General features: G+C 39.4%; 1 protein-coding gene across 5 annotated transcripts in view; it reads right to left on the bottom strand.

The window, feature by feature from the left end:
• Positions 1–22,786, bottom strand: part of LIFR (LIF receptor subunit alpha) — a 95,331-nt gene that overhangs the window by 29,863 nt on the left and 42,682 nt on the right. For all 5 annotated transcript variants that reach the window (XM_054033002.1, XM_054032999.1, XM_054033001.1 and 2 more), the window contains 10 exons: positions 20,872–21,046; positions 20,228–20,497; positions 17,116–17,245; positions 14,412–14,575; positions 12,638–12,783; positions 8,350–8,515; positions 8,184–8,254; positions 7,547–7,760; positions 4,527–4,706; positions 644–745 (listed from right to left, as the gene is read on the bottom strand). In XM_054033002.1, coding sequence (XP_053888977.1) covers positions 644–745; positions 4,527–4,706; positions 7,547–7,760; positions 8,184–8,254; positions 8,350–8,515; positions 12,638–12,783; positions 14,412–14,575; positions 17,116–17,245; positions 20,228–20,497; positions 20,872–21,046 — 1,618 coding nt within the window. The remainder of the gene's footprint in view (positions 1–643; positions 746–4,526; positions 4,707–7,546; positions 7,761–8,183; positions 8,255–8,349; positions 8,516–12,637; positions 12,784–14,411; positions 14,576–17,115; positions 17,246–20,227; positions 20,498–20,871; positions 21,047–22,786) is intronic.

The raw sequence follows: 22,786 nt of genomic DNA, 5'->3' as shown, positions 1-22,786 counted from the left end.
AGAAGGGGTGGAATGGGGGCGGGGCCTGGCACAGAGCCGGGGGTTGAGCACTTTGGAAAGTTAGCGCCTGTGTCACACAGCATAATCTGAAGACAATGCAGTTACATGAGCACAACAAAGGGCATATTTGGATGCAGAACCTGTTGTTGATGATGTGCAATATGGAAGCCAACGACCAGGCTGTCAAAACTCAGGATAACATTGTGGGGGTAACAGTGGGAAAAACATCTTTTGACTTGCAAACTGAGCACATTTGTCATAGAAGCTAGTAATACGAGGAAGGTGGAACTTCATATTGCCATTTATTCAAACTTTTTAGGGCTGAATTCCCATTTTAACTTCTGTATCCCACTTTCACATTAAATATTACAATAATTTCAATCTGATTTTCAGACAACAGAATAAGAACGAGCTAGGACACAGAGAGTGGAAGTTCACTGAATTAGTGAATAAGTGATACATTAAAAATCTTTATTAATGAACTCTAAGGGCTAGTGGCACTGAAAGAGATAAAGGAAATATTCAGCAGTAAGGAGATTCTGCTTTCAGACTTTTTCTAATTTATCTAGCGAAGATTAGTACAAGTTAGTCATATTTATTTTATCTTGTATTTCAAAGGATCTTAACAATAAAATGCACTTACACAATTCTTTCATATATCCCGTTATATTCTGTAATAACTGATATCCACTGTGTTTGCAGCCATATAGTGAAAAATTGTATCTCACACCAGGTTGAAACAGAGCTGCAGAAGAATATCACTGGTAAGCAAAATCTTTTTAGCAAGAGTTATATTTTAAGCTTTTACATGCATATTTTCATACAAAAACATTTAAAGTAACAGCACAAATAATTAGACCACCAATTCTAAACTGGGGATTCGTGGCCTTCTCGGGGCCACAAACAGGTTTCAGAGGGTCTGCCAAGCCCCGCCACACTGCAGGGGCTGAAGCCCCACTGCCCTGGAGTCCTGCTGCCTGGGACTGAAGCCGCAGAACAGCAAAGCCACAGGAAACAACTGTTTTTCTGCATATAAAAGCCTGAGCAACTGAGCTTCCCGGGACCCCAGGCAATTGCCCTGCTTGTTACCAGCCCTGGCTTTTATATGCAGGAGAACAGTTGTTGGGACACAGGTGGGCCTTGGAAAGAAAAAGGTTGAGAACCCCTGAATTAGACCATATGGTATTTACATATTAATATTTCCCCTATTTAATCTATACTGTATTTATACACAAAAGGTGTGCCATTACACACACAGTTCAGAGTCAGTAAATAATTTTGACCATTCAGAGCAACCTAGACAGTCTAAACAAATATCATTAAGAAAATATTGGAAGCAGTACAGATTGTTGCTTTCCATTATGAAACACACACTTGCAATGTTAACAGAAATGTTATTTTTCCTTCAAAGCTGTCATGTTTCTTCTTTCCCCTCCCCAGATATAGTGGCTTATTAACTGATTTCTTCTTAGTTATTATAGCCACATCCATTACAGCACTGTTATTCAGGGTGACTATTCTCTTCAATAATGAGCTCAAGGCTTGAATCGAGTTTGTATAAAACATACGTTGTTCTTCTCTCTCTAAACAAGGGGGAAGATCCCAGGAAAAGAAAATCTAAGGGAAAAAAGAGTTCAAAAGAGCTGGCAGTTTTGCAAGGAGACAATATTAAAGGTACAACTGCAAGCTATCCTGGTACAATGGAAAGATAGGAAGAATAGTAAAAGGCCTATATGGCTCCATCAGGGGCTCTTTATGAAACAGAGCTGAAAATTAAAAAGGTATCCTACAAAAAGTGGAAACATTGACAAATTGCTAACAAGAAGTACCAAAGAATAGCACAAGCATGTAAGAATAAAATCAGAAAGGCTAAAGCACAAATGAGTTACACCTGGCAAAGGACATAAAAGGCAATAAGAAGAGGTTGTTTCAATACATTAGGAGCCTGAGAAAGACGAAGGAAAGTGTACATCCTCTACTTAGCAGGAAAGGAGAGCTAATAACTGATGGGATCAAGAAAGCTGAGTTGTTTAATGCCTGTGTTGTGTCAGTCTTCAGTAAAAAGGCTCATGGTGACCAGATACTCAACACTATTAATATTAAACAACCTGGGCAAAGGAATGACAGCCAAAATAGGGAAAGAACAGGTTAAAGAATATGTATATAAGACTGAATATGTCTAAGTGACAAGGCCTAATGAAATTAAGGAACTACCCTGAAAAAATCTCAGAACCATTAACAATTATCTTTGAGAATTCCTGGAGTACCCGTGAGGTCCCACAAGACTGGAGAAGGCAAACATAGTGCCTATCTTTAAAAAGGGGAACGAAGAGGACCTGGGGAATTATAGACCAGGCTAGCCTAACTTGGATACCTGGAACAAATTATTAAACAATCAATTTGTAAGCACCTGAAGGATAATGAGGGTAATGAACAACCAGCATGAATTTGTCATGAACAAATCATGCTAAACCAACCTAGTTTCCTTCTTTGACAGGGTTACAGGCCTAGTGGATGGGGGAGGTGAAAGCAGTAGATGTGATATCTTGATTTTAGTAAATCTTTTGAAACAGTCCCATATGACATTCTCATATGCAAGGGAAATGTGTTCTAGATGACATTACTATAATGTGGGTATACAACTGGTAAAGAGACTGTACTCAAAGACCAATCAGCAATGGTTTGCTCTCAAACTGGAAGGGCATATCTAGTGGAGTCCCACAGGGGCCAGTCTGGGTCTGGTACTATTCAATATTTTCATCAAATGTCTTGGATAATGGAGTGGAGAGCATGCTTATAAAATCTGAAGGTGACATCAACCTGGGAGGGGTTTGCAAGCACTTTGGAATACAAGATTAGAATTCAAAATAATCTAGACATATTGGAGAATTGGTCTGAATTCAACAAGATGAAATTCAATAAAAACAAGTGAAAAGTATCTAAGAAGAAAAAATCAAATGCAGAGCTACAAAATGGGGAAGAACGGCCTATGTGGTGCTAATGCTGAAAAGGATCTGGTGTTATAATGGATCACAAACCGAATATGAGTCAACAATGAGATGCAGCTGTGAAAAAGGCTAATATCATTCTGGGATGTATTAACAGGAGTGTCATGTGTCAGACATAGGAGACAATTGTCCTGCTTTACTTGGCACTGGTGAAGCCTTAGCTGGAGGTATGTGTTCAGTTTGTGGTACCACATTTTAGGAAAGAAGTAGACAAAGTGGAGAGAGTCCAGAGGAGAACAACAATTGAATCAATGATAACATGTTTAGAAAACCTGACCTATGAGGAAAGGTGAAAAAAACTGGGCATGTTTAGTCTTCAGAAAAGATGACTGAGTGGGGACCTGATAAGAATCTTCACAATATATTAAAGGCTGTTATAAAGAGGATGAGGATCAATAGTTCTCCATTTCTGCTGAAGGCAGAATAAGACATAATGGCCTTAAATTGCAGCAAGAGAGATTTAGGTCAGATATTAGGAAAAACTTTCTATCTATAAGAGTAGTTAATCTCTGGAATAGGCTTCTAATGGAGCTTGTGGAATCCCATCACTGGAGGCTTTTAAGAACAGGTTGGACAAATACCTGTCAGGAATGGTCAAGGTTACTTGGTCCTGCCACAGCGCAGGACTTTACTTCTCGAGGTCCCTTCCAGCCCTACATTTCTATTATTCCATCATTCTATAAGATGACAAAAGACTCAGTCCTACCAAGTGCTGCATGCCCTCGACACTCGGTGAAGTTGCAGGAGGCGCTGAGTAGTAGTCTTTGTGCAATCAAATGCTCAGACCTTGAGCCAACAATTTGATGCATGTGGGTAGATCCCTATGAGTGCTGGGAGCCTCCATGCTGTCACCTGGGCTCCGGGCAGATGCAGGGGTCTGACTACAAGAATCTCATTGTAGGGTTGAGGCTCTAGGTGACTGAGTCTTAAATGTTGGCTCTAGATGGGACCTTTATATTTAATTTATTATGTTCTAGTCTTTGTAATGCCCCCTTGGACAGCAGGAAATATGCCTCTTTTCCTGCTTATTTCTTTTTGCTCCACACTATTCCCACCACACCTGCCTTTTATTTCTTAGCCTGCCTACCTGCATCTATATACCTGGAATGTGCCTTGCTCCAGGAAAAGTCAAAGCTCTCACTTTCTCACACTCAAAAAAACAATGCATTTTCCCCTCACCCTCCTCGGTGTCCAGAGTGGTACATTTGGAATCTGGAAGATTTGCCCTGGATTTTAACAATTTTACAGAATGCTAAAGTTTGGGCTTCAGATACATTGCTTTTAGTAACTTCAAAACATTCTGGAAAGCGTAAAGAAAATAATAGTTGAATCAAGAACTAAGAGATGGAGACCGCTGAGGAGAGTGAGAAGTTAACAAAAATATTAGTTCAAAGAAGGTATTTAAAAACAGTACCTTTTATCCTTTCTACTGATAATTTTCTGCATTCACTTACAAAGCCAGTATACCATGCAAACTTTGAATTGGAAAGCCTAATTTAAACAATGATTTTCTCTTACCAGATTTGATCACAGCATCTGTTGCATTTGAAGGAAACATTTCCCAGTCCACATTACAGGGTTCAGATCCAGATGAAATACAACATTTTAATGTGTAGCCGCAGGTCACGTTGGGGTCAGAAGGCCAAGAAATGTAAATTCCATTTCCTGTTGCAATTGCCAGCTCTGTTTTAACATTGTCTACAATAAAGACAGTATATAAAAAACATTAGAGCTCACCCCTGTATCTTTAGCTCAAAGGGCTTTCTTGAAGCCTGAACTACAGTTCTTAGAAAACAGGTGCCATGAGAACACGCATACAATGTGTTCATGTTAGAAAAGAGGATCACACAACTGGCTCTGTGAAATTGGAGTAAATTATACTATACTTTTTGAAGTACTATAAATCAAGCTTAGAAGTCTATAGTGAAGTCTGTAAGAGTAGTGCAGAAAGGAGAGAAAAAGTTCAGCAGATCCTCAGGTTTGGATACAAATCAGCTTCTCTGGATAAGTTTCTATTGCAGGGGTTCTGGTTTAATTCAAATTGAAACTGATTTGGTAGAAGTCTCCAGCTACTAATTCCTTCCATCCATCCACCTCCAAAACACCAGGCTGTTGACTAGTTCCTACAGAGCCACCACCTATGGCTGCCATTCAGGTGGGTCCCGGTAAATCTTAAAGATCCCCTCCAGGAGCAATTAAAATACTTATATACCCCATCACATCTTCAGAACCTCCTCAACTTTTCTTGAGTTTTTTTTAAATGTTCTTAGCCTTGATCCCTGTTTGCTTGGATCATCTCATTGTATTAAAACTGTCCAGTCTATGCAAGACTGAATTTAAATGGAAAGGCAAATCTCAGTAATTTAAAAAAAAAAAAAAAGTTGCAAAGAGAAACACCTTAATTCCTCCCTGAGGTGCTGTGACTACTAACGGACAATGTAAATGCTGAGTGTTCTAGGAGAACGTATGCTGTGTGCTAGCAGAACAATTTTTTGGAAGAAAATATCATTGCTGAATTGCCACTTAAGGAAATGTCAATTTCACCTCTTTTTGTATTCATTTATCTCCATTTGATGTGACTATAAGGGTAAATGTATAGACAGGGCAAGTTCTTAAACTGTTAAAAAAAAAAAACCCTGAAAAACACAGTTTCTAAAAAGTTGAAGATTCAAGGAAATTACATGTTCGAGTGCACTTTTATATGACACTTGCATAGTATTTTATTTCTAGAATTTTGTTAATATGAAATTAATTTACTGACAATAGTATTCTCTCAGCAAAAACACTGGATATTGAAGAGCTGCACGTGCATGTTTTTGCTGCAATCTAGACTTCCGTTTCACTAGCAGCACAAATACTGCCATGACGGAGGCCAGAAAAGCACCCACATAGTAAGTTTGCTTACGTTGAAAGCTCACATTAAGTAGGATATGACGTAGGTTTTGCTTCCCTTTCAATTCTTTCATGAAACCTGTCTCGAGCATCAGAAACGTTTCTCTCTTATTGATGTTATAAACGTTTGCAGGCTGTACAGGATGCAGCCAGAAGTGACTGTATAGCAGCGTAATCCAGGTCAGTGGATGAGTCATGTTTCAAATAATTTCTATGTCAACTCGGAAGACAATTTAGAATGAGTATATGTTGGGTAACACCAAAGGGAAATTCAGTCTTCCAAAAGTTACCTTTCCAGTACTATGCTATAATAATCACAGAGTTCCAGCCGTCACCCTCGGTCACAGGCTACAGAGCTGAATTATCTAGAGAGCCCGACATTCTGCAGAGTCAGCTACAGTTGTTGCTCATGTTGTGGAGTTATTAAAGTGATGCCATTAATTTATCTATCCTGCCCAATTCCTTTTCCTTCCCATATGCAGTGATAAATTAATAGGTAGTATCGCTATAGAGGAGCTGAAGGCTATTTAGCCTGAGGACAAAACTCATTCTGGATAATGGGGGATCCTGGTTACTGACATCCCAACTATAAATCTCAAACAAAACACCTTTCTGCCTAAAGAGACGTAATTTTATTTTCAGAACTTCAGACAGAAAGTGCACAACTGTGACGTCTATTACATGTCCACATGGGGTGTATGGGTCACATTATGTGCCTTAAAACAGGCCACAGCATAGGGCTGAGGGGCTAGGAAGCACAGCTTCTGCAGAGCTGCTAATCCCCGCTCCAGCACAGTTGGGTGAGAGCTAGCAGTGCCTTCACTCTGTCTTCCCAATGTGCCAGCCAACGCAGATGAATGGGAGTGGATGGGGAAGTAATCTGCACCAGGTATAGGGCTGGGAAAGATTCCTTTCCCCCTGGAGCAAGGGGGAACTGGGACCATGTTGTGACTTACGTGGTCTGCTCCTGTGCTATGTGCTGCCCTTTCCCCGCCATTTGCACCAAAACCAATTTAGCCCAAAGCTTTTCCTTCACATATAGGAGGGTAGTTCACTACCACGGAGGGCATTTTTAGATATCTTCAATGAGAGGCCTCAATAACCCTAACTTACACCTTCAAGCGCCTGCTTTTGACACCAGATCATGATTCAGGCACATTATTGGTTAGCTCCATTAGTATTCTCACTTCATGTGATCAACTACACATGCATTTAGTTGATGTTTGAGTCCCACAGAGTGGAAAAATGTTAAACAACTATGCAGCACTGAGGAGCTTCCACTGCAAGAAAAACCTATTTTGATCCTCTTACATTTAATCATATTTATTTGAGTCAAAAAGATGACACTGAAATAAATAAAACCTCCTAAAAGCTGAAGATTTGTGCCAAAGATTTAACCTCTCCCTTGTTATTCCTGGGAAGACTCCAGAAAACTGCAACACAGCAACCTAGTCTGTAACTGCCGCCTTTCTTCTACATGATGAGTATAATTTGCTGGTGAGACACTGCACTTAAAACAAAGCAGTGACTGCAGATTGAAAAAATCACTTGTTACTTGCACAGATCAGCTAAATTCTCTGAAAAACACAACCACCCAGCTGTTCCACAAGCTTTGAATGTTTTAAATCCTTGAATCAAGTACTCACCACTTGGAAGATCCATACTAGTTATCCTAGAAGGGGGAGATGGGCCAGCACGATTTTTGGCTACAACACTGATTAAACAATCATTTCCCCCAAGCTTTATTTCAGTGCTGTTCAAGGGTACAGGGACTTCATGAGCCTTTAGCATTATCTCTCGCGAGTAACATGACACTTCATGGGATAGTATTATTCCATTTGCTTCAGAAAGAAGTAATGGCTATGCAACAAAACAAGCAGAAATCACATTAAAAAACAAAACTATAGTTAAAAATCAGGACACAGGATTACATGCATCTAATACTCAAAGTTGGGGTTACCAGGCAAAAAAGTCAGTAAAGCAAGAATGTTTTTAGGAGTTAACACATGAGTACTGAAGACAACTCTCAAAGGGACAAATTTAAGGAAGTTATTCTGTATGTGAAATCCTACTTAATTCCATATGCAGCTGTTTTTAGTAATACATTTTTTTTTAAAGCATAGTCCACATTTCTGGGATAATGATGTTTTCGTTTAAGACACTAATATTCTGAGTATGGGGACTATAAAATATTTAAGAACAACAATTAGATTTACTGGCTATACATTTTTCGTACATTGAAAGTACATAAGAAAAGCAATGACCACACACACACGTACATACCTTCCAAAAGACTGTTAGAGTTTCTCCGACAGGACTTCTCTCTCGCCAGATATCCGGTCCTCTTGCAGGAGCTAAGAAAGGAGATTTTACAAAATAAGGTAACTTTGTTAAGCATATGGCTTACAAGTTCAATATTTTGACATAAAAGACAGTTCAATAAACTTACGGGCTTCCAAAGTTGTGAGCTTTTTTCCCTCACTCCATTCACTCCACTGCCAGAAATGCTCAGAAGCTGAACAGCGTACTCTGAATGTGTATGTGGCATACGGATGTAATGCGTCCACCCAAGCTCTGTAATTTGAGTTTTCTGCACCGGCCATTGAGACATTCCGCTGTTAAGAATTAATAGAATTCTATATGAAAACCTTTCCCCCATCCTGTATCATGCTAGTACCACTACCTGGAAAATGTTTTTAAAAAGTCAACTACAGTATTAAAGTTGTACAATCAGGCAACTGTGCGATTATTTAGGAAGAATCTGTTATACAAAGTCTAGTGGGATGTAGTCTCTTTTAGCGGGGGCAATGGGGATGTATGCTAAAAAGCTTTCAAACCAGAATATGTGGGGAAATAAATGTAAATGAAAGAAAATATATAGGGAAAATATTTTACATAAAATCACTGTTCACCAGTGAAAGTTTTTTCAGGGGCCTATCATAAGAAGTTACACCTAGTATAGAAAATTATAACACCAATAACTACTTTAAAACAGATGTGGGTATATACTAAATTGTCAACATTAGACGCTGTATCCCATGTGATAATGGGAATAATCCTATACCACAAAGGAGAGTAATCACAATGCTAACAACACTCTCTGCTTTCCCAACCCTCTACCATTTGATTCCCAAAAGTATTGCACTCTCTGAACCACCAGAAAGGACTGGTGGTCCACTGACCATAATCTGAACACCCCTTTCTTTTGAGCCGGTTCCACGAGGCTATATATGACAGCTATTATCGCTGAACACTCTTTCTATATATGTATTAAATCCTGGCTCCACTGAAATCAATGGCAAAATCCCCACTGATTTCAATGGGACCAGGATTTCACCCAGGGTGCTCCTATGCTTCCAGTGATGGGCATGGTCTGAGAACCTGCCCAGACAAATAGCATTCTTCCTTTGTAAAACGGTGCCTGCACAAAGCACACCCAAGAAAAACCGCTGGACCAACATCCATATCATTCAAATACAATATATACCAGTAACAGTACTCCTACGAAGTGCTCCTTTTTCCTTTGAAGGAAAGCAAACATCATCATAATCATGTTTTAGTATAAACAGTCAATTGCATAGTATTGAGTTTAAAGCAGTTAAAACAGTGCATAATAGTGACACACACATGCATACTACTACAAATGTGTACAGAGACTTAGTGCCATGGCTGCTGTGAGAAATCCTGACCCTGGGAACATTTCTTACTGAATCTACTTATAAATACACATCTATCCTGGCTGCCAAGAACTGGTCTCCAAAGTGAATTTTAGTCTGAAATTAGTTATTTTTTTTCTAATCCAAATGACAAATAGAAAATGTCAAAAAGCCAGCAATTGAGCATATGGGTGGAAAAGCTTCTGCCACTGTCACCAAACATCTTGCAGTATTGATAACAATTTCACAGCCATTCCTTGATTACACTATACCCTGTTCATCTGTTCATTTATACTCTAGCGCAGCATTTCTCAAATGCGGCCACTGTGGCTGCATGCAGTCAACAGGGGCTTTTCGTGTGGCCACAGCCTCCTGGGTAGTGATGGGGTGAGGGTGGCAAAGCAGCGGCCCTTCCCCTGGGCCACCAGCAGGGGCTGGTCCCTGCCCCCTTCTGGAGCCACAAACACTGTAGGAGCAGGTGATCTGTGTTAGTTTGCCTTCCTGGGGCTTCATCCATCTGAAGGTGGGCTCCTTCCCCCAGCCACAGGGTTTCATGCTCTGGCCCCAGGCTCACCCCCCACCATCGCCCTAGCCTCTGCTACCTCCTCCAGCACCCCATCCAGACGCCCAATTGCCACTGCACACCCCCCCGCCTCCCTACCCACCTCCCCATCCAGGGCTTAATTTGTCCCCTAGCTTGCTGAGTAAGTCTGCTCCGAAAAGTAATATTAACAAATATACAAATATCGCTTTTCACAGAAGCAGACTTACTAACTAGCAAGCCTAAAAAAACCCACCAAAAAAGCAAAACATGCAAAGCACCTTATTTGTGTTTCTATTCTGTTTAGGTCCAGTAAAGAATAGAGACAACTGTCGATGATTTTGTCTGCAAAAAAACTCTACAAAAGTACATTACAATGATTTGGACATGTATATATGCATATTTGTTTTTCCTAAAGTTAATTAAGTATTTTAGGAAAAAAATGTCAGAGCAGCCACCAGCAAGAGTTGGTGGCCACACTCTGAGGCCACCAAAACATTTCTTGTGAGAACCCCTGCTCTAGCGTCTGGAGAACAAAGTAACAAAGCTACATATTTTGTAAAGTTTCAGCCTGTATTTCAATAGCAGCCGCCAAGGTCTGAACTTACTCATGTCTAAATGTCATTTCTTTCCGCTCTCCCCTCAAACCCTCAAGCAACTTGTATGGTTTTTACTTGTGATACTTAACCTACTAGTACTTTTTAGCACATTTTATAATTTTAATACAAACGACTCAAAATCTCTCAAACCACAGAATGCAAATCAAGATTTTGGAGTGCACAGCTTAGTAGGGTGACCAGATGTCCCGATTTTATAGGGACAGTCCCAATATTTGGGGCTTTTTCTAATATAGGTTCCTATTACCCCCCCACCCACGTTCCGATTTTTTACAGTTGCTATATGGTCACCCTACAGCTTAGAAAGACCAGGTCGACACAGCTTTGAAACACTAGCCCACCAAGCTATATTTAAACCCAGAGACTTCCCCAGTGTAGTTCATTTAAAAAACAAAAACATAGACATTGCCAAAAGAAGTGTTTTCAAGTGACTATAGCAGGCTTTGGATCAGGCTCCAGGATATGGTAAAAGCTCTTTATCCCTAATACTTTCTGAGTTCTCAGGTGTTACACACTTACAGTAGATTTTTTTTTGTAACAGTAGCTTTAAGAGATGGTAATCTACAACCTTAAAAAGAGGCAGATTAACAAAATGTCTGGTGCTGCCAGCACAACAGAGCAGCTTTGCAAGGGACCTTAAGAGTTTTTCTGGAGGCTGTAAAAATGTTAAATTAGGCTACACCTATACTTGAAGCTAGGGGGGCGATTCTCAGCTAGCATAGAGATGCTTGAGTTAATGGGCTAAAAATAGCAGTGTCAGGGGCTAACATGGGTGGCGGCTCGGGCTAGCTTCCAGCAAGTCCAAGCAGGAATGTTCTCAGGACAACTAGCCTGAGTAGGGTGACCAGATGTCCTGATTTTTGGGTTTTTTTCTTATATAGGCTCCTATTACCTCCCACCCCCTTCCCAATTTTTCACATTTGCTGTCTGGTCACCCTAAGCCTGAGCCATCGCATGTGCTACCCCAGCTACAGTGCTATTTTTAGCAGGTTAGCTTGAGCAGGGCTTGTACAGGTATGTATATGTGAGCTCAGAATCACACCCCCAACTCTAGTGTAGACCTAGCCTGAGAGGGACCTTTTATGCGGCCACGTAGAAAAAAAAAAGTGACAGAACTCAGGGTAACTGTACTGTGTGCATGGTCACTGAATCCCAATCAGCATCAAGTTCCAGGAAGTCTACCTCGCCCCTCCAACTTTCGCTGAAATTTTGAGAACATCTAACAGGTGCTTTTAGTTTTCTCTAAATGACAGATATAGAGGACTTCAGTAGGGATATCCTACTGACACACTCAGCTCATCTTGCTCAATGGGAAAATTCTTCCCCTCTCACAGTCTTTATATCATCCACAGATTGCAGTAGTGAGTTGCTGAAACAGCTGACAAACACATACACAGCAATTATTGAAAGCAAGAAGATTCCACTTACACCAACTGTAAAAGTGACTTTGAAACTGCAAGACTGGAATCTTAAAACAACTTCAAAGGACATTTTCAGAGTAGAAGAGTAGTGATAATGTGTGCATGAGTGCTACCTACTTCCCAAAGACTCAACCACTATAGTCTATCGCCTAAGAGTAGCAATTTAATAAAGAAACATCTTCAGAAAAGCAATTTTGCAAACTTATGATAGAACTCAAATATTATGGCTAATTTTAATGCTTTGCAACTTCTCAAAACACTACTTAGTTTTGCCTGTTATGACCTACCACTGCACTGTGAAAAGAACTGGAAGTAAACGTGACTAGAGCTTCTCTGTAAGCTTAGGAGCTAGACTTTTGACATTTAGCACAGTTAGTATTCAATAAATAGTCAGTATAACCTATCAGTTTCTCTTTTACTAGTACAAAATTGTAAAGAAATGAATTTCAATAAAACCATTGACATTTCAGCAGAGCAAAATTACATTAAAAATAATACTCACCAGTTGTTGTTCTGAATTACTGTTGTTAATTTCAATTTGACACAAAAGTCTGATTTGAATAAAGTTGCCAGGTATATACCAAGACAGATGGGCATTTGTTGAACTATTAGTGCTCACAGTGAATTTAGCAGGAGTTTTCAGATGAACTGAAAATTAAATTTATAAAGAAAATCAACTTGGATTTCTTAAAGGTGATAAATAATAGCGTTATTATTATTTTTAGTTCTGTAAGAAAAATCTTACTTTTAAAATAGTCAAAAATAATCAATAGAACAGAACATTCATCAGATTGGTAATTATTGTGACAGCTGGGTGTTGTTTTAAAAATCCAACGATATATATTAGTCTCTTGCTCTGAAGGCACACCAGCAAGCAGCTTTTGTCCATACTGGAAATTTGGCTGACACTCATGGGAATAGTTTTATTTTAGTCAGAAGCTGTAATTGGCATAATGGGCCAAGGAGTTAAAAGTAAATTACAGCGTAACCTTATTCCTGTTAACTGCTACTGATTTTAGTACAAAATAGCTACATTTTCAAAGATCACAGTGACTGTTTCACGAGATCATATCAGTATTTGATCAATCAGGAAATTAACCCAAAACACCCACAATTAATAATTGGAAAGTGGGGCAAAAATATAAAACTCCTATCCTACAAAACATAGCAGGGCAATGTTACATAACACCCAGCTCCTTTCATTTCTTCACCTCTTTTGTCCTCCTATCTTTGAATATTAGCCACAGATCCTCTGTGACTCCTGTTGAGAAGATTCTCAGCCACCGGACTTGATGTTTTGGGGAAATAAGCACACAATATATATGCAAACCCTGCACTCTGGTCACCTGACAGTTGCAGGGATGTATGCGCTCTGTGTTTGAGAACTATCTGCACAGTAATAGTACCAATGATGGATAGAAAGATCGCATGCAGAAAGAAGAGAACTGAAATGGCAGAGGGGAAATGGCAAAGAACAGCATCTGTACAACAACCCTACATTTTACGTAGTTGAGACAATTCTATTTCAATATTACATGATATTTTGCAACTGCATTGCCAATTCAAATTATGAAGTTGCTGTACATAGAAAAATGTATTAAAAATTCAAGTTCTATAATAAACATTTAAATGCAATTTTCTATTTATTATTTGCCATTACAGTTTTCCAGAGGAAAAGATGAACCTTGAAGTTGTTAGGACACAAAACGCACGCATGTGTTATGGAGGCACAGAAGGTCAGTGCCACATTTTATTGCTACTTTGTAAAGACCTGATCCTGTTAAGACATATGCATGGGTTTAACATCATGCACCATGAGCAGACACATTGAAGTCACCGTGTCACTCTCAATGCAGAAAGTTAAGGCCGCCACGGCCACGCATAAGACTTTGCAGGATTGGGTCCTAATAATGTTGCAAATTTAGTTATTAGAATTGACTGGAATATTATGTGCCATGTAAATGATAGATATTTAGCTAGTTACTAGTGCATGCATAAGATTCCTCTCCTAACATGGGGCTAAGGGTGCCAGCTATATGGTTGCTGTGCAGAACTGTCATCTCACCACATTCTTACCTGCTTGTCGGCACACACAGTAGGGGAAAAAAAGGACCTTTACTTAATCCCAACTACTGAGAATCCAAACCAATGAAGAAAATAAACCAAAAACAATTACAAATGCAACATTCTATATTAGTGCCAAATGAGTTATCATCTATTGCACTAACCCTCTATTTAATAACCCTTTTTGGTTTTGCACCCTTGTTAATACTCACCTCTTTGAGTTACATCAATTAAGAGCGATGATTCTGCTTGACCAAGAGGATTGGAAGCTCCTAGTGTGAAATTGTAGATTTTCTGATTGGCATGCACTGGAAAGTCACAGTAATGTTTCAGTTTCAGTTCATCTACTTTGCATGTAACATTTTCTTTAGATATTCTGTGAATTGAAAAAAAGATTATTTTAAATTTCTGAGCAACCCATTTAACAGCACTGAATTGAAGTTTCTTAGTACAGACTTCACTGGATGAAGATGCTACAAGGAATGAATGGCATGTCACTATACCATTATTTAGTTAATGCGGTATCACTATTTGTCTACTGTGACATTGCACTCCATAATGTTTTATGGAAATATGCTTATGAGTGTGTCTATAATGTAATTGGAATATGCTTTATGCAAAAGGTCTCTTGTAAGGTATCATTACAAAGCTTATAATCTATGAGTATGTTCATCCTATTTGTGTGAATGTATCATTCTTGTATCTGAAACTAGGAATATGAAGTATAGCTCTGAAGTCCTATTGTAATTATGCAAAGTGTGGGCCATTAATGGTAGTTTGGAAGCTTGATGGCTCCCATTGACTAGGACAATTGATTATAAAAGGTCTGTTTACTTTCAAACCTTCCTGGGTGCATGCAGGCCAGTCAGTGGGTAATGAAGAATGAGGTCTCACAGGACATGTGACCATGTCACATGATACTGGAATCCATCTTAAACCTGGTGTTTTCCATTTAGAAGGGGGTAGGGATCCAGAGAGACAAAAGAGTCCCACCTTGTGCCACAGCTATAAAAGGGGATGGAACAGAACAAAGGGCTGCCAGTCATGAGAACACCCCTAGTTTCCACCTAAGATGTCTGCTAATAAGGACTGTACCAGGGGAAAGGATTGGGCCCAGACTAGGAAGGAGTCTAGTATGTGAAAGAAGCTTATTGGAACATCTTTAAAGGTGAGATTTTACCTGTAATCAGTTTCTTAATGTATTAGGCTTAGACTTGCGTGTTTTTTCTTTATTTTGCTTGGTAACTTACTTTATTCTGTCTGTTATTACTTGAAACCACTTAAATCCTACTTTTTATACTTAATAAAATTGCTTTTGTTTATTAATGAACCCAGAGTAAGTGATTAATACCTGGGGGAGCAAACAGCTGTGAATATCTCTCTGTCAGTGTTATAGAGGGCAGACAATTTATGAGTTTACCCTTTATAAGCTTTATACAGAGTAAAACGGATGTATTTGGGGTTGGATCCTACTGGGAGCTGGGTGTCTGGATGCTGGAGATAGGTGACCTGCTGAGCAGTTTTGGTTAAGTCTGTAGCTTTGGGGGCGTGGACCAGACCTGGGTCTGTGTTGTAGCAGGCCAGCGTGTCTGACTCCACAAGACAATTCTATTCAATAGCTGGAGTCCCAAGCTAGCAGGGAAAACGGGTTCAGAGATAATTCCAGCATGTCAGATGACAGTCCCAAGAGGGTCTCTGTGACCGAACCCTTCACACCTACCTCATGCTGCATTGCATATTACATACAATTTAATGCCACAATGTAGCTTGATTGGCATTAGTCACAAAATCCATGGCTCCCAGCCCAAAGAGAATATCTTTCCTCATCCTTACTTTAATTTTTACTTCCTTTACCTCCTCAGAAGCCTGGGAAAATAGATAGATCCTGTAGTGAGCCCTGAGGTCAAAACTAGGCTTTAGAGCCCCGATTCAGGAAAGTATCCATATTCAGGACAGCACTTAAGCACATGCCTATCTTGAATGGGATTTAAGTATTACTTAAGTGCTTTCTAGAATCAGGAACTAGTTGACCCAGCAGAGGGAGTAGGTTCTAGTGTTAAGGTCTTTGCACTGAAGATGACCGATCACCAGCCCCTCCCCATCTAAATAGGATCAGGCACTTTGTGTACCTCATCTGATCTCAGGTCCCTTGGGCCACATAAGGAGAGAAGCTGTCCATCAGATAACCTAAATAATGCGGGTGTTGGCTTTCATATGATAAAGCCAAAATCTTGACTTGCATCTGAAAACAAACTGAAAGCCAGTGCCGAACAGAGAGCATAAGTGTAATATGGTCTCTGTAAGCAATCAGCCATCCTCATCTACACTAGCAGAAGTCTGAGTGGTTTTTAGGGGTAGCTCCATGTATTTGGGGCTGCAATAGCCTACTGTGCACTCAGAACAAGGATGAGAAAGCTTGGCTCAAGAGCCCTCAACAAATGTTAGGCAGCTCTGACCACTGGTTTTTGCGTTGACCTGTCCAACCTCATTGTTTTCTTCTGCACCCACATCTGTTGGTCTTATCCACCTGTTGTCCATAGTCTTACACTTTGATTGTAAGCTCTTCAGGACAAGGATCTTCTTTTTGTCATGTTTGTACAGTGCCTGCCCTAATGGAGCCCTGAACGCAAGGTGCTGCCATAATATAATAAATAATATAACTATCACCATCAAATGTCTTATAAATAAATGTGCCCCCCAACCCTGACTATACTATCACAGTACTACTGCAGCACTACATTGCAATCATGTGATTCTGTGATGAAGTAATTTAAAAATTAGTCCCAACTTCCTCTAAGCAGTGGAGAGTTTAAATGACTTGAGTGGGCATGCAGCAGTCATTCAGTATCCTGGGAAGCCCATAATGTACCAAGTTGTATTCAAACTTTTTAATCCTTCCTTGCTAAATGGCTTTACCTTTCAAATAAAATATATTTTGTTTGCCGTTGCCTGTACAGTGCCGTGGCTCTGCCTGGGTTCCAGCTACATGTTATAGTAATAAAGGTGCGTGTTTCACAGGTCAGGTTTTGTGGAGTATCGGGGGCATCTGTAGCAAAGAAGTAAGACAAAACAATCAGCCTGCATGTTCACAGAATAGGTCCTAACATAGAAGGTTAGACAATTGCTTGGAAATCTATTAACTGCTGAAAGCAATATTTTGTTTCCAGAATATATAGCATAAATATACAGTAACAATTATGCCCCAAACCTGCAAACAATTATGTGTGTGCTTAATTTTAAGCACATTAACAGTCCCCATTGTCTAAGGCTTGACTTAATGGGATTACTCCTGTATTTAAAGTTAACCACATGTATAAGTGTTCGCAGGATCAGGGCACTGAAGTATAAGCATTACACAATTTTACAAAACATGTTTCAAAGATCCCAAACTGCACAATTTTGCCTCCAAGCAACTTAGGAAGATTATTAGGTTGCGTGCCATGTTTTGGCAAGTGCAGGACTCACTGTTGCTTAGAATCCATTTAAACAAATCATTCAAACAAGTGAACCCACATGCATTCTATGAAACATGACATTCTTAGTACACCTGCCACACTGTATTTTATTTGTGAAGTTTTTGATTTTTTTAAGAAGACCACACATGTCATCCTCCTCCAAGATGCTTTACAAGTCTCCTTCCCCAATTTTCATTTAAATTTGTCTCTCAACTCTGGACTCCAGGACTGCAATGATCATAATCCCTGGCATAGGAATGATGGCAGCTCTCTCGCTAGAGGACTCACTGCAGAATGACATGCCATACTCCCCCTAGAAACCAGAAAAGATGGAGCTGAGTAACTGATGGGGATGAGCCTCTAGGGAGCTCCTCTCTCCAGCTACTTGTGTGCATCTTTCCTCCCAGAAACCAAGAGACCAGTCTCTTTCTAGCCACCCCCGGGGGAGGGGCATGAGCTTCACACCGTGTTAGTTTGGTGTGAGTGGTAACAATGTCTGTTAGGATTATGAGTGATGTAAATGTACACAATGACTATAGGTCTAATGTGCCAGGGGAAGAGCACTTAGCTCACCAGAGCCACAGGTACTCAAACGGACATCTCTAAAGCACATATAAACACCCTGATATAGAGATGGTGCACTGTCTCTCTCCCCTACTTTCTATCTGGCTTCTTATCTTTTCACTTTCCCCTACATCTCAGTCTTGCTGGACTGGTGAATCCAAACAAGATGTCTCCACTCTCCTCATGGAGTATGCAGCAGAGAGACAGGAGTTTGTAAAACGCTAGAGAGGAAGTAGCTTGAACACACTAGACCTTCAAGGATGGACACATCTGTAAACCCTTTGTGTGCTGCACTGTCACTGACCCACGGCCAATATTTTGTGCATCCCTGACTTATATTTATACGTATAGTTATCCATCTTAAAAGTTCCATATGACTGGACAGTATATTAGAGGAATGCCAAAAAAAGGGGGGGGCGTCTTTTTTTTTTTAATCACCTGTTTAAGATTCAAAATCAGTAACAGAATGTGCAGACTGAAGTACTAAACACACACATTTAAAATCAGCCATTTGAACAACTGATTGTTTTTCTGCTTATTTACTAGTCTCCAAGTTTAAGGTGGTGTTTATTTCCCCACTGCCAGTGATGTAATATACACCTAAAACTAGCAAGGAGCTGCACTGTGTTGTTGGAGGTGTTAGTAATGACCTCTGCCAGTGTAGGGAAAGCACAGAACTCTGAAATTGTTGTGGGAAAGAGGAACTAAACATTTGCAGTATTTTGTTTTAAGATGTAATTATGTTTGAGGAGGTTTTTGAGGCTTGTGACCCTACACAAGCAGCTAATGATTTGGTATCTTAAACAGTTTAAAGTTTTCCCATTCATTTTTCAAAAGATAATATTTTCCATGAGAAACTAATAATTTTAAAACTTGATTCTTTTACCATAACAAGGCACCCAAAAGCTACTGCACCGGATAGGAAAGTTCAACATCCAACCTGCCACTTTGAACACATCAATGTGTATTTTTGGTAGTTTAACATCAAATGAGATTCAGATAGAAATGCTGGTAATGTAAGGTTTAACACTTACATTACCCATTACATGACATGCCCCACTATTTGCCTTTTCGGAATCAAATACAAAATTCTAGGGCTTTGCAAAAGGAACAGGTGTAAGTGTAACTGGTGAAACAATGGCTAATCTTCAAGCAAATTGGCTGCCAAGTGTTCTGGGGCACATAAACAGTGTCTCTGGAAATGCAACAGGCAGAAGACAGAGCTATTGACAGTCACAAAAACATTCTGCTAGGTGTCAGAGTTTTCACTGCTAACATTTCACACTTAGGCAGGGAACTGTACATATATGATGGGCAGAAGCCAATAAAATAAGAGTGGTAATGACTTATTTGTGAACAGTCACCACCTCTTGACAGGCCAAAAATCAGGAGAGGGTCCTCTTCTTTCACATGCCTGTCCCTGCCCCTCTTCAGTGATTAGAGATCATCAAAATGGATATAAAATTGATATTTTGGTTTACTCACTTGGCTAGTGGGAAGTTGAGAATGGAGACACTTATCCCCCCCTCCTGGACAGTGAGGGGCTTTCTGTACTTCACTCTTATCTCTCTACCCTCAGGTGGGCAAGGGTGCTCTCAGCAGCTCTTTATCTCTCCCCCAACCACACATACGCTCATCACAACTTTGCTAGATCTGGGGCATCACCTGTTGCCCTCCCCCATGATCACGAATAGCAGTGACATGATGGCATTGAGCTGCCAGGTTCTACAGGATATTATCTATTTCTATTCTGTTTACATTGCATCCTTATCACTATGGCACCTGAGCATTGGGGGAGAGTTAATTGGGTCATTACGATAAAAACTAAACACACCCTCCCCCCCCAAATGTAACCTATCCTTGGAAACCAGGTAGGCCAAACTAAACCACTGTTTTAAAGCAAGAGGGCTGGAGTCATAACACCATTTAGTTTCCTTCTTATATTTTGATTTTCTCAAGGTGAATAAACCATAGTGAACCTCATTTCAGTAACAGTACGGTATACTTACATCCTACAAATAATACTGTTCCTTCCAGACCATCTGGCTCCAGCAAGCACCATACATTTGTCCCACTAGGAATTGAAGCACTGACATTCTGCACTTTGATTGCACTGCTCCACTTGTTGAGGCGAAGGAGCGGATAACTTTTTGATCCATAGTTCATGAATTTTATACTTTCCCCTTCGTTGTATAAACAACAAAATGTCACATTTGAGCCCACTAGTACCACTTTGTCTTGAGGAAAAACCATAGCGCTACTGGGCTTAGTATCTTTTTCTAGACAGAAGAAAAATAATACATGATCAAATGATTTTTATAGCTCAGTAAACGAAGATTACTTTCTTATATATTCAGCTGGTCAGTGCTAATACAGAGTAGGAGCACTCAGGCTATTCTGTTTTGCATAAAACCCCTCTTGTAAAATGTACAGAAATCTATTTTTAACAAGTTTCACCCACTCAAAACATTTGTTACTGCACTTTACAAATCTTTACATATTTATCGGTAATTGAAACTGTCCCACAAAATCTACAATGGTCTATCAATCCTCAGAATTAAAAGGTAATATTATTCATTCAATGTTTATTTTGAATTCAGCACAGTTTTAAAAGTAGCTAAATTCTGTGCAACATGCAAGAAAATAAACCTACCAGGAACTGTTCTAATTGGGCTCCATTCACTCCATTCCTTCCTACCAGTAAAATATGGCTCATTAATATAACATCTAATTTTCACATAGTATGAAGTACACTCCAAAGGTATGTCAGATGTCCAATTCCAAGAAAGAATAGAGTCTTTGCCAGTCAATTTTGAATCATAATTCATCTAAAAAGAAAAACAAATAAAGCTTTTTCAAAGATAGACATTAGAGGCATTACAACCCAAGTTAGTACTATGTAGAAAATGGGTTTTCCCACCTGTGAAAATTTTGCCCCCCAACTCCCCCTTCCCCATGAAAAAAATCATATTTGCTGAAGTTTTCCAAGGAAATTTCAATTTTTTTGGCAAAAGTTTCAATTGAAAAATGTCAAATAGGAAATGCTGGCATAGTCCCTCATGCCCTATTCTCCTCTATGTGCCAGTGTACCAACATCCCATGTAGCAAGACTCCCTTTGTGCTATGCTGCCACAGTGCCTCATGGGAGATGCTGTCCAACTAGGGAACCCAACCCATAGAGGATAATAGTGTCAAGAGACACTGTGATGGCATTTCTGAATACAACGTTTTCAGGTTTTGGCCAAAACCAAAAAAACTTTTTTTTTCAACTGTTTATTTAATAAAAAGTTGAAGTCTTTCATAGGAAGCAGACGCTTGATGAAACACTTCATTTAACCCCAACTCCTCCCCTATTGTCCATTGAAAAGCAGTTTTAACAGAAAATTTTCAACCAGTCCTATTAGTTAATCACCTAAGATTTGTAGAGAGAACTAACAGGTAAGCAGAGATAGTCTTTCAATGCTGTTTATTGTATTGTAAAGTTGTATTCCAATGCTGGCCACAATTTTGACCAGTCTGCATTGATCAGCCAACTCTACTAGAAACTGTTTTCAAACGTGATTTAAAAAAAAAAAAAAAAAAAAAAAAAAAAAAAGCATGAGTAGAAAGCAGCCATCCAAGCCTGGCCTCTTTACCAAGGCTCTACCCTACCCCAAGACTGGAAAACATGTTGGCATCACAGGAAACATATTAAACCTGGATCCTGATAGAATGGTGCTAAGTTAATAGCTAATTACAGAAGTCAACTAAATTCTTCTCATTTGGGCTTCTAAATACTGACAAACTACACTATTAATTGTGCTAAAAACGTAATTAAATTTTACATATAATAATATCTCTTTACAACATAAGGACATTTTAAAAGTTCATTAATTATGGCATAGGATTTAGTCTGAAGCTGGAAAATGAATGCATTTTCAAAACATGTAGTTTACTACTAGAAAACAACTTAAATTTACTGTTCCTGGTCCAGTTGCAGCTTAGGCAATTAATTCAACCCCTGCATCCATTCAACTCTGTAAGATATCCTTTATTTCCCGTCCTAAATTGTTGGGTGGTTTTCCTGTGCACAATTAACAACTGCTATGTTCCAACCAAGCAGTGACTACATTTCAATGATGGGTAAATACACACACACTGCAAGGTGCTCTGTAAATGTTAAAAACTGTTACCTAGAGTATTCAGATCTAAAAAGCTTCATCACAAACATTTTAGCTCTGTACATTTTTTAGCTATTCATTCTAGAACAAAATGTTTCTGTTTTGTGGGTGTCTACTCTGCCTTCATAGAGCCTGTAGCACATAACACAAAGTGGACACAAAAGTAATACCGGAAGTGTTGTTATTCAGCATTGTTTTCTTTTAGAGGAAATTGGCACTGTTTAAATTTGCAATATTGCATTAAGTTTGCTGTGGTCTTCCTATTTCAACAAACTGACTTGAGTTTTTCTAACTTTATGCAATTTCACTGATGGATGAAATGTAAATCGGTGATCAATATATTATTACTTAATTACCTTTTCTAAAGCCTTGAATTGGCTGTAATTCCTTCACCCTCACAGTACCCCC

Source organism: Malaclemys terrapin, chromosome 6 (assembly GCF_027887155.1).
Source record: "Malaclemys terrapin pileata isolate rMalTer1 chromosome 6, rMalTer1.hap1, whole genome shotgun sequence".
Taxonomy (NCBI): domain Eukaryota; kingdom Metazoa; phylum Chordata; order Testudines; family Emydidae; genus Malaclemys; species Malaclemys terrapin.
Note: the sequence above shows the minus strand (reverse complement) of the source record. Positions and strands in the feature narration are given on the sequence as shown.